The sequence below is a fragment of the Myotis brandtii genome, unplaced genomic scaffold, assembly GCF_000412655.1.
Source record: "Myotis brandtii unplaced genomic scaffold, ASM41265v1 scaffold268, whole genome shotgun sequence".
Classification (NCBI taxonomy): domain Eukaryota; kingdom Metazoa; phylum Chordata; class Mammalia; order Chiroptera; family Vespertilionidae; genus Myotis; species Myotis brandtii.
The window spans coordinates 1,911,687-1,928,688 of record NW_005360187.1 but is presented as its reverse complement, the minus strand read 5'-3'; the positions used below and the strand labels follow the sequence as shown (position 1 = coordinate 1,928,688).

The following is a 17,002-nucleotide window of genomic DNA, read 5'->3' as shown; positions in this document are numbered from 1 at the left end:
GTCGCCGCGGCGCCCGGCACCGTGGAGCTGGGGCCCCCTTTCGCCTGGGAGTTTTGTACTCGCTTCGGGTCAGCGGTGACACCCCAAAGGGCAGGCCCGGCAGCCGCCATGGTGGCCAAGGATTACCCCTTCTACCTCTCGGTCAAGAGGGCAAACTGCAGCCTGGAGATGCCCCCGGCCAGCAGTCCGGCCAAGGACGCCGAGGTAGGGGCTCCCCCTGGACTCTCCGGTCCGGCTCCGTGTCACTCACGGTCTCTGTTTCCACTGCTCATTCTTTCCGTCTCTCACACATACTCCCTTCTCCCTCTCTCACTGTCTCCCTTCTGTGCGCTCCCTGTGGATCAAGCCTGCGCCGCCTTCTTCTCCCTGTCCCTGTCCCTGCTCCTCTCCACCGGGGAGCAGCAGCCTTTTGCCCCTGCCCCCATCACCACCACCACCACCCTCCCCCCACCCTTGCTTCCTGCAAGGCTCTCAAACTGTCAGTCTTCTGCAGAGACCTGGCAGAGGGACTTCCTACTGTACCAGCAGGCCCAGTTCCGGGAAGAGCTGCTCTAAGGGTCCCTTTCCTCTTGCCGGGGTTGGATATCTCACCTGTCAGGCTTAGCAACAAAGGCTACTGCCCTTCTGCATGTCACCTGTGGCCATGGGGTCAGTCAGCTCGTGGTCTGGGGGCTAAATGATCATTTGAGTGCCTCCCAATGGGTCCTGAAAATGAGTTAAAGTCTCGGGGGCAGGGGGAAGCTGTCTTGGAACATTAGAAATATTTCTCTTCCTGGGAACTTGCCTGTGGATCTGAACCCTCCCTGTGGACCAGGCCTGCGCCACCTTCTTCTCTTGGCTAGCTATGGTGGAACTCACAGGGCCCAGCTCATCACTGTTGCTCGTGTGTGTGTGAATGGGAGATTGGCACTCTCCACCACCACCCGGACCAGGGAAAGTATGGAGGCCGGTGTGCATCAGGCCTTCGTGGGGGTCCCACCCACCCGGCACCCTTGGGTCTGCTCGGCTGTGTGCACTTGGCTCACTGGATTATGTATATTCAGGAGGACAGCATCAAAGATTCATTGCCTCTAGCGAGAACTGCTCTAAGCTGACAAGATTCCAGTCTCTAGTTGTGATCAGCCTTCTGTAAGCTGAGCCCAAACTAACTTCTCCCCCCACCCCCACCCCCCGCCCCAGCTCAGTTGTACATCTTCACAAAGAGTTTCTGTTCCCAGCAGCTGTGGAAAGTGTTATGGCCCCAGTGGTGTTTGGACTCTTATTTAAGTTTTGACAGGACGGCACCTGCATAGGATTCAGGTTGTTCAGGCTTGGAATGGCTAGAAGGGTTTTTCAATGGGAACTTCATAATTTAATGAATGTAGGAGCAGTGAAGCTAGTGCCCCTCAAACTAGCTTCCTTTTGGAAGGAAGCAAAGCATAACTGAGTTTAACTAGTAAATTGAATTGGGTCACATAAAATAATAGTGAAAACAGCTCTGTGCTCTCACTAGTTCCTTCTTGCTATCACGTATTCCTGTGTTTTTTTTAGGAGTTTGGTGAAAGATGTGGGTTAACACCCATCTGCTTAGTCTTTTCTTATTCTTATACTTAGAATGTAAATATGTCGGTGTGTCACAAATGTGATGAAAGAAATGTATCACCAAATGTCAAATATTAATTTTCCTAAGGGATCCAGATTATATAATGTAACTTATTTTCATTTTATGAAGATGTCCTGGTGTGGGAGTAAGGATGGGGGAGGAACTATTTTATTTCAAAATAGTTGGTAAATGTTTTTCAGCATTGAGGATTTTTTTTAAAGTGTGTAAATCCAAGTAGAAGTATCTCTTATGCTGTATATACCTTGAGACAGAGGTGCCCAGTCCAGTATATTTCCAAGCTTCATTGATCGGGCGTATCACTTCCTGATAATGACGATAGGCAAGGTTGGAAGAAGAAACCTAAGTGAGTTTGGGGGCTAGGTTTCTGGTTTCAGTATCAGTGCAAAAGACAGCTAAGCCTTATAGGACTCACTTCTCCATAAGCAGTTAATGAAAATATATTTTCTACCAGCAGGTGTCATCAGTATTTGTGTTTAAAAACCAGCATAGGCTAGTTGGCCTTTTGAAAACATGATTATATACTTGTTTATAAACGAGGCATTGACTGTTAGTTTCTATGAAAGTAATTTTTTAAGATTGATCATTTTCTTTGCAGAAGGAATGTGGTTATAATAATAATAAAAAAAAAACCTGGCCTTTCTAAAATCTTTTTTGACCTTCAAAGGCAGTTACAGCAAAGCACCTGTGCCCTTTAGATGTATAATGGCTATTCCTTCTGCATTTGCTATGGGAAGACAGGGGCACAGTGCTGAATGGGAAAGTGCCTTCTAGTGTTTGTTTTTATTGTTGCAACCGATGTGCTAGGGAAGGCCACTTAGGGAAAGGCTCATGGGGAATGGGCAGGTGTCATTGATGTGCATTTGATATCATACATTTGAGTAAAAATGTACAACAATAAAGATTCTCTTAAAAGAAAATCATTAACAAAATTTCTACTCAAGATTTATCATAAGTGCTTTGTAATTTTTTTTTATTTCAATGATGGTCCCCAATGAAAGGAAAAAATGACATATTTTGAAAATTTATTTTCTTTAAAAATATTTTAGGCAAAAATATTCTACATGGATTATGACATTAATATAATTCTGCTTCTTAATCTAGTATTTCTTATGACATGGGCGTATGAGTCGGGTTGCAAATGTTCAGTTTTAATACCCATAACCAGGTAGGTCCTTCCGGCTCTAATCGTTAACTGAAATCTAAGGAGCTTATTAGGAGGCTCTAGACTTTCACTGAGAAACGTGGTATCACGTGAGCATCACTAAGCTTACTTCTTCTGATCATCGATGCAGCTTTGCTCAATTGATCTTTGTTTTTATATTTATTGGGTGCTTACTTCCCATGCCAGGAGGGATAGGCGCTTCTAGCATGTTAGATGCTCCGAACAACTGACCAAGTCATTAAAAGGAAAGCTATTAGGCTCACAAATTATACCAATTGTAACTTAAAAGCCAGTGTTTCCCCATGGGAAGGTTTGCTCTTTAAAAAGACTCAAATGAGTGACTATGTTGGCTAAGGATTCTGGAGCCTGGTGTAAAGTCTTAAGGGTTTGGGGTCCATTTCATTTTTAACGAAAATACAAAGAGGTGTTTCTGTTGTTTTCTTTCTAAGAATTACCTGACAATGTGATGGACAGCTTAGTTTTGGTTTTAAGAGTCACTATCTCAGATATTGGTCAGGATTAAGCCAGATTTAGTTAGTGGTATTTGTAGTCATTGCCTTTGTCCCTTTGTCTCTTATATGTTCTGGTTTTGACTCATCCAGTAGTAGCCCTGTGTGGCCCTTGGAATGACACCTACTGAGAAATGAAGGATTTCTGGTTCTTTTCTAAGTACCATGTCTAGTGTCTCACTTGAGACCCCGCCATGCTGTAAGGTTAACATAAAGCACCTATTATCCTCTCTATGAATAAAGACACTGAGGGGAGGTGACTTGCAGAAAGTCACAAAGGAGATCTGCAGCTGAACCAAGATCCAATGCCAGATTTAGCCCAGTGTTTAATACCCATGTACCTAGTGGCATCTAAGAGTGTTTATCTCTGTGAAGAAAAAAAAGGGGAGGGGGATGTAAAACTTAACAGACAATGTAAAATGCTTTCAAATATTTATTTTAAATATAGAATCTTGAGTACTTTCTGTAGCTGAGAAGTACCTTTAAGCTTTAGCTCTAAAGAGTAAAGTGAACGCTATGCCTCTGTCATAATGTATGCCCCAATCAGTCCACACGTGTATTTGGAAATTGTATGCACCTGGGGCTGTATTCCCTGCATGCCATTGGAAAGCTAAAAGAGTCAACTGGTTTATACATTTTTTGAAATCTGTATCATATAGTGTTGAACTGACAGTACGTACAACCAACTGCATGGAAATAGTTCCAAGGAGTTATTGCACTAAGAATCCTGGGATTTCTTCAAATGACTAAATAAATAGACTCCGTGAATCATGTGACCTCAGATCTTGCTGGGTGAGGAGCCATATGGAGTTACACAGGTAAAAGCTATCCCTTGCTGATAGGATTTGGTTATGGTCATCCAGTCTTGTTCAGATGGAAAATATCTTGGGGGTCTTGGGCCTCCAGGATGCACATGAATTAGGAGTAGGTTTATTAGAGGAAAATATGGTGACGTTAGACATGTACATTGGAGGTCAAGCCATCCACTCTGGAATAATACTGCCTGGGTCCCAATGCCACCTGCTAATGGTGTGGCCTTGGACAAGTTACTGTGCCTCTCTAAGCCCCTGTTTCCTTAGTGAAAATGGGGATGAAATAGTTCTACCTTCCTAGGACCATAGTGAGGGTCAATGAGATGATTGCTGTACAGTGCTTAGCACAGTGCTTGACACATAGTAGGTGCTCAATAAATATCATCATCAACACCTCTGCATCTTAAAAAGATTCCTAAAACAATCTTAAGAAACATGATCACCATCTTAATTTCCTGATGCTGTTTTGAGCACAGCAGTGCAGTAGGGATCTTCCTGTAGTCTTCTAAACATCCTCACTCTCTGGGGTTGGTATAATTGCCCCTTTTTGTAGAAGAAAGTTAGGATCAGAGCTGGGTAATTGGCCTTTCCAGGGTGGCTGAGCTAGTAGGTGGAGGAGCCAATACTCCCACCCTAGTCTGACCTTGAAGTCCTTACTTTCCCAATCACAGCACGTTGCCTCTAAATGACTAAATCGCTAATCTCCTCACCGCATAACACATGAAGAATAAACCCTCTCATGGTCAGAGGCCCATTTTTTTCCTGAGTGTCTGGATGGGAGACCTCCCTAGTAGTCAGTACTTCAGATGGGGACCCACAGAAGTGGGATTTGCAAACCTCTCTTTGGAGGGAGGTGGGGGAGTGGGCAGGCAGGCAGTAGGTTTTCATAACTTCCATTTGTGTTTCTCAGCAGGGAGCTGGTCTTTGGCAGAATTCTGCAGGCTCAGCTCTGTGGAGGTGACACAGTTCTGCAATTAGTCACTTTGCTGGTCTACATTAACCACCAGCCTTCTAAGTAAACCGATAGCAGGAAGGCCCCGACTGCCATATGGATATTTGCAAATTGTGTCATTTTCTCAAGACACTCTGCGAGTGCCTGTAAGATCCTGGACCAGAGCCACTGTTTTCATAACAACTGAATGAAAATAAATTACTGATCATATCCTAATTTCGCAAAGCCCTGTGCACATGTAATTGTTACTAATGGCATCGGGTGTATATCTGAAAGGCGACTTCATTTGTGATGTATGCATGCAGTTGCCTTCCATAATTTGTCGGCGCTGGTAACAGGTACAGGTCACACAAAAGGAGGCCATGGCTGCGATTGCATTGCCATTTATTCTTGTTGTGTTGGCTGATGGACCATTGGAGTGAAGGGCGGTGGCTTTTAATGCCTTTCGTTTTGTATGAATTGATACCAGTTATTAGCTTAGAAGAGGCGGTGTCATAAATTAATCAAGAAAGGCTTCTGGACCTTTGACTGGCTGGAATAGGAGTGGGTCTTTTTAAGTCGAGAAACACTTGTGCCTGGACCTCCTGTGTTTGGGCCATTGTGTCTTTTTGCGAGAAGGCAGCTCAATTATTACTAAAGGTCAGTTTATTGAAGCTGAACCAGAAACCTTATGGTAAACTCACTGAACTTTTTTTCTCTTGGGGCTCTAAGATGAGGAGGAAAGGAGTAACAAAACAAGCCCCCCCGCCCCCCGGGGGGGGGATTTATGAAACAAGCAAACAAAACTAGCCTCCAGGAAATGACCCAGGGTCATTTCATTAGAGAACCTCAGAGTGGGAAAGGCCTGTTGAGAATATGGAGCCCAGTTTGTATCCCCTCCGTGATCCATTCAGTCTGCTAAACACCTGCAGGGACAGGGAGCTCGTTACATTTAAGGCCGTACATTCTGTCTTTGTTCAGTGTGGATCATGAGAAACTTCTTTCTTAGTTGTAGTGATGCCTTCTGGAGCTGAATATTACTTTCTCATGGGTAATACTTTCTCATGTGTTATCCCCTTAAATATTTGAAAACTCTTCTCCTCCCCCCTACCCCCCCACTCTCCTCCCCAACCTCTCAGGTGCTCATCTTCTCTTGGCTAGACTCCCGGTTCCTCTAACACTTCCAAATAGAACATGCTGTCCAACTTATTTTTCTTGCTTGCTTGTTTCTACTGGGCATCCCCAGTGTGCCTGGAAATCTTGAGTATTAATCAGCCCAAAGCACTGTTTGATGCTGTACCAACAACAAGGTTTCTTTTATACTTAATGTGCTTCCTTAGACAAGGGAAGTAGACTAATACATTGAAATAGATTTTTGAAATAGAGATGACAGACTAAAAATTAATATCTTTGACATATAAATAATTTATACAGATGTAAAAGAACACTCCAAGATGACCAATGACAAATGTGCAATTCGCACACAGGATCTATCAAAGTAACGTTATTTAAAATATTCACCCTAATAGACATTATAGAAATAAAAGAGGCAAAAATAATAAGGTGCTATTTCATACTTAATTGATGTCACAAATATTTGAAAGACATGATAAAACCCAATGCTGGGGATGTTGCAGGGAAATAACAGACTTGTGGAATGAGGGAACTTGTCAGTGCACATTAAAAGACAAAAAAATCTTTGGGCCCAGTGTCCCAGTTCTGGGGAGGGAGAGCTGTTTGTCCAAAGTTGTTCATAATGATATCATTTGCAATAATGCTCACATTTTATGTTTGTGCATTTTATAAGTTTCAAAGCACTTTTATATTCTTTGCCTCACCTGAGTATATCTTTATATATATATATATAATTTTTTTATTGATTTCAGAGAGGAAGGGAGAGGGAGAACTAGGTAGAAACATCAATGATGAGAGCGAATCAGTGATCGGCTGCCTCCCACACACCCCACACTGGAGATCGAGCCCACAACCCGGGCATGTGCCATGACCTTCTGGTTCATAGGTCGATGCTCAACCACTGAGCCACACTAGCTGGGCTCTCTTCATTTTAAAGATAAGGCTACTAAGAGTCAGAGGGGTTCAGTGATTTCCCCTGGATCACACAGCTAGGAATGGCAGAGCTAAAGCTCTCAAAGTCCAGTTGTCTGATTCCAGGCCATCACCCTCTCGAACTTATTTATACGAGTCAGAAAAGCCAACAACCTCTCTGACCTATAATGGAGGAATGGTTCCATGTACCATGGCCTCTGGCACAAGAGTCAGGGACATCATTTGAGCCATTACACACTAGCAAACAGATCTACTTTAGTGTTCCTGGAAAAAATAAAGAGGAAAAAGGTTGAGCATAATTATATACATGATGTAACCAATCTGAACATATATGCATGAACATGGGATGTAGAGAAGTGGGGGAAAGGATGTTCCAGACAGAGCACCTCCCTTTCTCATCGTGTTTGCTAAGTTCTCATTCGCAGAAATGCCACCCAGTATTCAAATAGCATTATCTTCTTTGAACCTTGCACCAGCTGAGGGAGCTGAGCAAGGCAAGGACTGTCCTCTTTGTTATCAACGGAAGAAACAGAGATTCAGAGCGATTAGGAGGCAGGGCCAAAATGTTGGTCTCTCCTTGCTTAGCCTTGACCTCTTGGCATAACACAATGTTGGCTTAAGCCAGGCATGTTCCCGAGTGAGGTCAGTTGTAAACAACACTGTTTTGGGGGTGTTCAAAGTGAACCCTATAAACTTGGCTGGAACACAGCATGCGGTGACCTTGCCTTGGGGCCAGTGGACTGGTGGGCCTTTCCCTTGGCGTGTACTCCAGCAGATCCAAGTGCAAGGTTTTTCATATTTGATGTGAAATCCCTGTTAGAGTCGACAAAAAGCCCACAGAGAATGGATAAACCCAAACTTCTTTCTTTCTTTTTTAAAATATATTTTTATTGATTTTGGAGAGGAAGGGAAAGGGAGAGAGATAGAAACATCAATAATGAAAGAATCATTAATCTGCCTCCTGCACGCCCCACACTGGGGATCGAGCCCACAACCTGGGCATGTGCCCTGACCGGGAATCGAACTGTGACCTCCTGGTTCATAGGTTGATGCTCAACCACTGAGCCACGCTGGCTTGGCTAGAACCAAACTTCTATCTATGTAGATGACATCCCTTAAAATACTGTCTTATTGAGCTCTGCAGGTCTAGTTTGCATCAGAGGTGATCCTTAAATGCTAAGGAGAAATAGAGCATTTCCCTGAGGGTACTGTTTCTGTAGACATCACTAGAAGTTGGCAACCTGGCTAAAATAAAACTGAGATCCAATGTCAGGATCTTGAAAAAATAAAGTTAAATGTTTAGCAGGTACCACACATTGAGGAAGAAGCCAGAGAAGGGGATAAGGAACCAGCTAGTGGTTGGAAAGAGATGGAGTTGGGCCCATGGCCAAGGAGGCTAAGTGATAAGGCATCCTTTTGTGTGCTTTTTGGCCCTGACACAAGGCCAGTGTAAACTCCCTGCTCAAGTGTGTTATCTTATATTGAAATGCTAACATTTCATAATCCCCACTTGACACAGGCATGTCAAGAACAACCCCAAGCAAATAGAGAGGATAATTAAAGGTCACTGGTGAAGACTATTCTTATTTTTCATTTCACACATGTGGGGGAGGGGTGTGGGTGGCTCATCAATATCCTGCTAGGTTTTGACAGTCTTGTCTCATTTTCACACACCTCTGTCAGCCATCCTCCTTGCTGGTCGGTGATTGCCTTGGGTGCTTCTGGGTGTGGTCTTGCAGGAGGGGGCTGAAACTGCTGAGAAGGAAATAGATTGTTCAAAGAGGAAAAATTGATGGTAGCTTAAGTGTCAACCACAGACATGAGGCGAACAGTCACCTCCTTCCGCCTCAGCTGTTTGATGCTGTCTTATCGGCGAGTTTTGAAGGAGAAATATTAAAGAACCCTGGTTTTCTCTTATTAGTCTCTGAATGTCTTATGTCCAGGCTTTAAGAGTCAAGGAGAGAGAGCTTTGTTCTGGCTCAACATGGAATGATGGGAACTCACTTTGGAGGACTCTTAATGACTCATCTGAGTTTCTTTACCAGCATTTATTTCTCAGTTGGTTCGTACAGGAGTTTCCCTACTAGTTGGGGACAGGGCACAAGTAGGCTCAGCTTCTTGAAACCTCAGAGCCTTTGTTTCTGGAATGAGCAGGCTAGGTTAGATCATTATTTCTCAGAAGGTGAGTTTCATACCTCTTGTGCATAGCTCAGGTGACACAGGACAAGGTAATACAGAGGCAAGACACAAAATATATATTTTTAATCTTCACCCAAGGATATGTTTTTTAAAAAAATTTATTTTAGAGAGAGAGAAACCTCCACGTGAGAGAGAAACATCAATCAGTTGCCTCTCACACGCACCTCAGCCGGGGATCAAACTACAACCTAGATATGTGCCCTGACGGGGAATGGAACCTGTGACCTTTCGGTGTACGGGACGATACTCCAACCAACTGAGCCACATAGGCCAAGGCAAGACATAAAATAATTTTGAATCACTTTCTCTTTTTAGTTCTTTACCAATCCCTCTGATTGTGTCCAGGAGAAAGTCTCAGTTTGCAGCTAGTATACCTGCTGCTAGTGTATCCTTAACAATTTTTATCCCTTGCTAATTTTCACTTTTAAGGAAGTGCAGGCTTCGGGCTCTGCATTCTCAGGCAGGAGTATCTAACAAGAATTTAACAATAGGACTCATTTTTTAAAGTTAGTTTCTAATTATGGCAAGTGATAGTGGTTTTCCCTGTAAGGCAGTGATATTGTTTGTTTTTACAAGTTTGCTTAAGTAAGATATGAGTTACTTAAGAACATATTAACTACACAATAGCTCAGGTGATATGCACATTTTACAAAAAAAATTGTCATGATGGTATCAACCGTTTAGAAACAGTGCTTAGGAGTGTTCTGAGGCCATTCTAGAATCAGAACTCTGCCACAGTAAGTTCTCAAATTTGGGCACAGCCACTTATAGGCTAAACTTGAAATTTGGACTTTGAGCATGGGACCCAGATTTTAAATACTAAAGATTTTTAAACTGATAAAAACTGGCCTTTAAAAAAAAACTGGTCTTAATGTATTGTAGGTAATTATTCTTGACCAAATGTTGGCCAATTAAAAAATAAATTAAACTGGATTTCTGTTCTAAAAACAAAATCTCTCTCTCTCTTTTTTTTTCCAAAGCTTCAAAGTTAGTTTCCATAGTTCCAGCTGAAATCATTTAACCCGTCTTCTTTTGCCCTTCACCCTGAGGGAAGGATTGAGCAAGATTGCATTTTGATATGGGGCAGCCATCGAGTGAAGTGGTTAGGAACTTGGGTTTGAGGGTCAGACTGAGCTGTGTTTGAATGGCCGCTTGTGAGTCAGGGGACCTTGGACCAGTGACTCATCCTCCAAGCCTCACTTTCCTCATCTGTAAAATGAGAACTTCCCAGGGAATCCTGGAGATGAAATGGGCATGCAGAGGACACCACTGAGCCAGTGCCCACAGCTCACTGGCGGCCGCAGCAGCCTCTGTTTTGCATGGATATTCCTCGAGTGGAAGCTTGGGTGACCAGCCCTGTCAGTGGTCTGCTGGGAGGTCACTTTCCTTTTAGGAAACACCCACCCAGTTTCCCAGGGATTCGCATTGGCACTGGGCATTATTTAAAAAAACAAAAAAAACAAAAGATGTTCCAAGCTCACTGGTACACTTCACGTTCATTCCTGCCAGGTAGGATGAAAAATATCTAGTGTGGTTTTCAACTGTTTCCATAAAGACTTTCACACAGGAGATGGGGTTTGGGCTCTGGGTAGAGGCACCCTGGTCACAGGAAATGAGGAGCATGTCATCTGTCCTCAAGACCAGCTCCCAGCTGACAGGCTTCATCAGGAAATCTTAACCACGCTCCTGGGGAGGACACAGACCCAGGGAAGGTGAGGATGCCCTATTCATTAGCAGGGCGCTTTAATTACAAGTGGATCCTGTGATAGAAATGTGGGGAAACTCCATAGCGTGATGGATATGAGTTGGAGAAGAATTAGACAACTAAAAATGACCCCTGATGCTCTTGGATTGTCAGAAAGTATTTACTGAGACTAGACTCTAGCTAGCATTTTTCCTCCTGGGTTTAAAAAAGAAGAGAAAGGCATGTAAGGAACTTCTACTTCAGTTTGACCAACTCATTTACAATCCTAACATACAGGCAGTAATTGTCAGTCAGCAGAAGGGGTGTAGGGAAGCAGGCAATCTCATTGGGGAGTTTGGCAGACTGGGAGGAGGGCAGTACTGGGAGGTAGCCATCCAATGAATCTGCCATGCTGGATGGTAACCACCACCACTTCCCAGGTGTGCCTTTAAGGGAGAACATTGACTGCTGGTGGCGCATGAACATTGACTATTGGCCACTCGAAGATGCTGGGGGAGGAGACAAGAGGGGCTATGGATTCCAGAGTGAGAGTGACAGGGCTCGAATGTTGGGAGAACAGCTTCTACTTTTTTACCCCCTGCCTCAGTCTCCACCGTCCTTCTGCCTCTGCAGTCTTGGTTTCCTTCAGGGTTCCCACCTAGCTTAGGAAATGAGCAGCACTGTGGTTAAAAGCCAAGTCCTTGCTGAGTAAAAGCCTTGGGACTCGCTCCTGGCTCTGCCACTCACACTACTGGCTGTATGACCTTAGGCAAGGTTCTTAACCCCACTGTGCCTCAGTCTCCTGCTTTGTGAAATGGGACTATTAATAATACTAACTTAAGAGAAGTCAAGGAAGTCAGGCACAGACAGCACTTTGGCACAGCTTGGCATGAAGTCATCCTCAGTGTTATTGCTATTACATTATTTATGTTAGAAAAGGAGGTTGTATATCCTGGGAAGCCAGTGTGGGGGTGGCGGGGAGGGCTTTCAACTCAGGTAGATTTGACTTTGAATTTCAACTCTGCCAATTAATTGCTGGGTATGACTTGGGGCAAGTCACTTCACTTCTCTGAACACCTGCCTCCTCTTCTATAAAATGGAGTGATGGGGGTTGCTATACCAAATAGATGAGTGAGTGTGTGTGTGTGTGTGTGTGTGTGTGTGTGTGTGTGTGTTTTCCTATTTATGTGTGCATGTTCCTGCTAATGTTCCAGCCCCCGGTATGGGGTAACTCCGTGGCTCTTGGTGCCCCCTTCTTCACACCCAGGGGTCCCCATTGTCTACATGGCACATCCTTCTCTACTTGTCAGGCAGTCAGAAGAATCACAGCTGGGTCAGGTGGGATGATTTCTCTGTTTCTAGAGAATTGCTAGAGTCTGAGTAGGTAGGGGCCCTGACAGCATGTAATTTAGTAGTTCAGGAGGCTTTGCAGGCTCAGGCAGCCCCCTTGCACCCCACTCCTGCTTTGCAAATTCAGGAGCAGCCCAGAGCCTGACTCCTAAATTGCAGAGCAGAAGGAGGAAGTGCCTGCCAGGTAAATGAGCCTTTCCCTCCATCCCTGGGGGCCCTTGGGGAACCCTGTCCAGGGAAATTGTTGCCTCGTTAGACCCCCTGTAGTTTCCCCTATGGTTGGCCTGCCCTGGAAAACTCCTGGGAACTTTGCCCCTTTCTGCCACAGGGGTACTTTACCGCAGGAATAAATAACTTTTTTCTTTTACCACAAAACTGCCTTTGTTTCTTCTGGAAACTTTTATTGGCACCTCTTAGCACTGACTCTCCAATGGCTTAACCAACATTTTTCACACACAAAAACGTAACAGTCAAATGACAGGTTTGTATTTACTTCTTTTCTTTTGAGTCAACTGCCATTGTCTATTCATCTTCCCTCTTGTGTCTTTGTAATTGAAATGAGCCGCCAGTGACTGGGGACTAGAGCTGGCTCTCTGAGGCTTCTGCCTCCTTTGTCGTTGGCGTGTGATTCACTCTTTTTCAAATTCACAGGCTTCTGAATTTTAATAGACAGTAGATAATGATACATCCGGCTGCATATTAATTGCTGAGAGTTAGAAATAACACATAATCACTGTGTTTCAAGGTTGCAAATGTATAGCACTGAGAGCCAGTGTTTTTTATGAGCCTTTGGAAAAATCCATTGTTATTGGGCGTTTTTTAATTCCTGTGATTAAAAATGTGGTACAGAATGAAAACTACTATCTCTCAAATAAAGTTAATGTTGTGTTCTGCATGTTCAATTTCCTGAACAGCATGCCTTGCACGTTATTTTTTCTGCTTCCCATTCATAGGTCAGTGAGTGGTAAGATACTAGCTGAAAGCCACACACAGGAAAGTTAAAAATTTTTATTTTATTCCCAATTCAGTCAGTCACTTGTGCTGTGTGACTGGTCGCTTTTTCCATTTTGAATAATCAGGTTTCAGTGTATTCTGTTCTCAGCTGAGAGCAGGCTGTTCTAAAACACCCAGATGCTGTGTTCTGGGTCCCAAGTGCAGGCGCGTGCTGCTGAGGATGTGCGTGGACCAATGATCTGAGGAATGCGGTGTTCTAGGAGAGAAGGCCAGGTGCTACCACGGAGCACGGCAAGTGTATTTTGTGTTTCATCTCTTCAAGGCTTGTTTGCTCAAAGTCATTGTTCTCAGAAACAAAAGCTGTCTGGTGAACATGCGATGCGAGTCCATGTTCTACTGCAGACCCGGGTCCTTGGTCAGATGTCCCTGTAGGTTTTACCCAGCAGCTGAATGTGGGATCCCTGTCCCAGCCGAGTCCTCAGTCAGATGGCAGACCTGGCTGTCAGCGTTGCTTGCCTGAGATGTGTTTGATTGCACCAGATTCCGCTGGAACAGGCTGTTCTTCCTTTGGGACATTGAGATTAAGATCTAGGCATCCTTTGTCATCTCTGTACTTTCTTTCCCCCCTCTTCTGGGAAGTTAAGAGAATGCTGAGCTTCGAGGAATGACAGGTGGATGAGAGATAGAGAACATGTCAGTGGATCTGTGTTGTCCTTTCTGGAAGCCAAAGGTAACATGTTATTTGGAGGAGACCTTCCACCTTGAACATCTGCAGGGGTTGCATGCATAGCATTGAGTCAGTCAGTATCAGTGAGTTCCTATCACTGCCTAATCCCTGATAGTACTGGGAACAGGCAAGATTGGAGACCAGTTTTTCTAGCCTGTAATTCAGCAATGTGGGGTGCAGTGGGAGGGGTGGAAGCAGACCGCCTCAAGCCCCACCTACTTGGGTTTCCCTCCCCCACTCAGGTTCTGATTTTGGGATTTCAAGGCTAAAGTTTTTCTCTCCTCAGGACATAGCCTTGGATCCTGCCAAACCACCCCCAGTTTTGCTCTATCTAGCCAGAGCTTGGCTAAACAGACAGTAAAGGTGCAGGAAGAAAGGGAAGGCAGGAATGTGAAATCAAAATACTGGTCTCCCAGCTGCAGGGCCTCGGTGGTCAGAGCATGTCTTTGGTGAGATGGTGGCAGGTGACTTGGGGCTCCAGCGTTGTCCCTGGGAGGCCAGGGGAAATCCAGAGCAGAATGGACAGGGCAGGAGGGAAGGCTGGGCCACTTATGGGGCAGGTTTGTTCCAGACACATGGCAGGCATGATCTCTTGTCAGCTTCCCAGCAACACTGAGGGAATAGGAGAGTCACCCCCACTTCACTGGGGAGACAGAGACCTTGGAGCTTACATTTTTTGGCCCAAAGTCGGGGTGTTGAGACCATAGGATATTGTGCTCAGAAAGGTTGTCTCCTATTTTACCCTTAGGTCCTGTGCAGAGAATCAACATTCTCTGAGCCAGAGTGATAAGAACTTTGTCACTTGCTACGGAGGTGTTTTCCGGAGGTGTTTTCTTCAGGAGTATTGCTAAGTGTCTGTACACAATAGTTCCCGAACCCTGAGCAGGGGTGGAATGCCCAGTGGCATTGTTCTCCCCCTCTCCCCGGCCCTCCATTCCAGCCCAAAAGGGAAGCCAGGGAAGCCCTTTTACAGAGATAAACAAGTACAGCATTGATATCCCACCTCAGGGTTTCCAAGAAGTCAATAGGAAATGACCCCGACTGCGAAACCCTAGAACCACAGGGCCTTCCTCTGGGCCCTGTGGCTGTGATTAGGCCACCACTGCCACCTCCAGGGCCCTTGTTGGCATCCTCCCCCCAGGGGTGTGCAGCTTTGGCCCCGTCTTCCAGACCTGGGGATGGTTGTGGCATAGTGGTCACATCCCTCCTGTGGCATTCTTGCCCCAAATGCATAGCCTCAATCTAATCATGAGAACACATCTTCTGGGCCCAAGGCTGGCCTTCCTGGAAGCCCCGGACACTGCTGGCAGCCCTCACTTTTCAGAAGGTCAAGCTCTTGAAGTGCTTACAGCTCTGATCAGCTGGCCCTGCTGCCTCAACAGAGGAAGAGCTATGCTTGCCTTTCAGAGGCAGATGTGAGCCAGGGACCGCAGAGAGGGCTAAATATTCCGCTTCCTCTTTCTCTGAAGGTCTGTAGTGCCACGTCTGGGCATGACCAAGATGAGTTTCAGGCAGTGGGCTGGCATTTGCTAAAAGGAACTTATTGGGGTGTGGGTATGCGTGTCTCCTTCTGCCCAAGGTTAAGTAATAGTAACATCCTGTGCAAGAGAACTTGAATGTGGTTTTCTACTAAACTCCAATATTTTAGGGCTATTTATTGGATGTGTTTAATCTTGGGCCAATTTAACCAGTAGCAGACTAATAAAATAACAACTTTGGGCATGTTGCCAGGACAAATGTTGACTTACCCTTATAATGTTGACTGAAATGAATAACTTTGAAAGTAATTGAGGAGTGAAACCTTAGCCAAAAATACAGTGTCTGAAACAGTGGTTCTGTTTTATTTTACTGGCACTGCTAAGAGATTACACTCCATAAGCTAGGCTGCTGCTGCCTGCTGCAGCTCTCAGAGTCCTCCCTTTTTTTTTTTTTTTTTTTTAATCCTCACCCGAGGGTATTTTTCCACTGATTTTTAGAGAGAGTGGAAGAGAGAGGGAAAGTCAGAGAGAAAAATTGATGTGAGAGAAACACATCGATTAATTGCCTCCTGCACGAGCCCTGATCAGGGCCTTGGTCAGGGAGGAGCCTGCAAGTGAGGTACAGGCCCTTGACCAGAATCCATCCCAGGACCCTTCAGTCCTAAGGCCGACGCAGTATCCACTGAGCCAAACTGGCTAGGGCTCAGAGTCCTACCTTTTACTGAATATATTCCCAAGGTTCTTTTCTTTTTTCTTTTCTTTTTTTCAGCCTACAAACCATCATTCAGCAAAAATGAATTTCCCTGTGGAAGACAAGTAGGATAGGTTACTTTTCCAATGTAGGAGAAAAAAAAATTCAATGATAATGAGCAGAATAAAGATAATAATGTGCTTGAGGTCTTCCCTCAGAAACAAAATGGCATGCCCTCTGAAAGTTTGTAGTAAAATTAAGTGTTTCTCTAGGGTATGTATACTGGATGAAATCCATCTAGCTCATTCCACACCCCACCTTTCCTTCATTTTGTCATTCGGTTTATACAAACATTAGAGAGCTATACTGTTTTTCTAGCATGTTTTGGACTTGCAGGAAACAGGGAGGGCCTGGAGGAAATGATGCCAGGATGACCACAGAAGCTGTCATGAAGTACGATTTCTTTCAACCCTCATTTTCTTCCTTGCACTATACGGGAGGCTGTGTTTGGGCAGGGACTGAGCAGGCTTTCAGAGGCTCATGCCAGCATTGTCTGAGCTCAGTCAGATGTCCCCCCAGTGCCTCTCCCTTAACCAAAGCTGCCCTAAAAATGACCACCAGATAGACTGACCTTGACCAGATGCTGGAGATGCTGACTGGGCTCTTTAGTGCTGACTGACTGTCCCAGGCAAAGACAAACTCACTATGCAGGAATAAGTGTAATTTCTCCAACCTTAATGTGTTCAGTGGTGTGGCCCTGGGGGTTGATGGTTTGATCTTGTGGATTTTCCCAGACCATCTTGTGATACCTCCATCATATGCTTTTCAGCATTTC

General features: G+C 44.8%; 1 protein-coding gene across 5 annotated transcripts in view; it reads left to right on the top strand.

Annotated features, from left to right (window-relative positions):
- The first annotated feature begins 6 nt into the window (after positions 1-6).
- ARHGEF3 (Rho guanine nucleotide exchange factor (GEF) 3) overlaps positions 7-17,002 on the top strand; it is a 66,322-nt gene continuing 49,326 nt past the window's right edge. For all 5 annotated transcript variants that reach the window (XM_005868378.2, XM_014541347.1, XM_014541345.1 and 2 more), the window contains exon 1: positions 7-204. In XM_005868378.2, the coding sequence (XP_005868440.1) occupies positions 109-204 (96 nt within the window). In that variant the 5' untranslated portion in view covers positions 7-108. The remainder of the gene's footprint in view (positions 205-17,002) is intronic.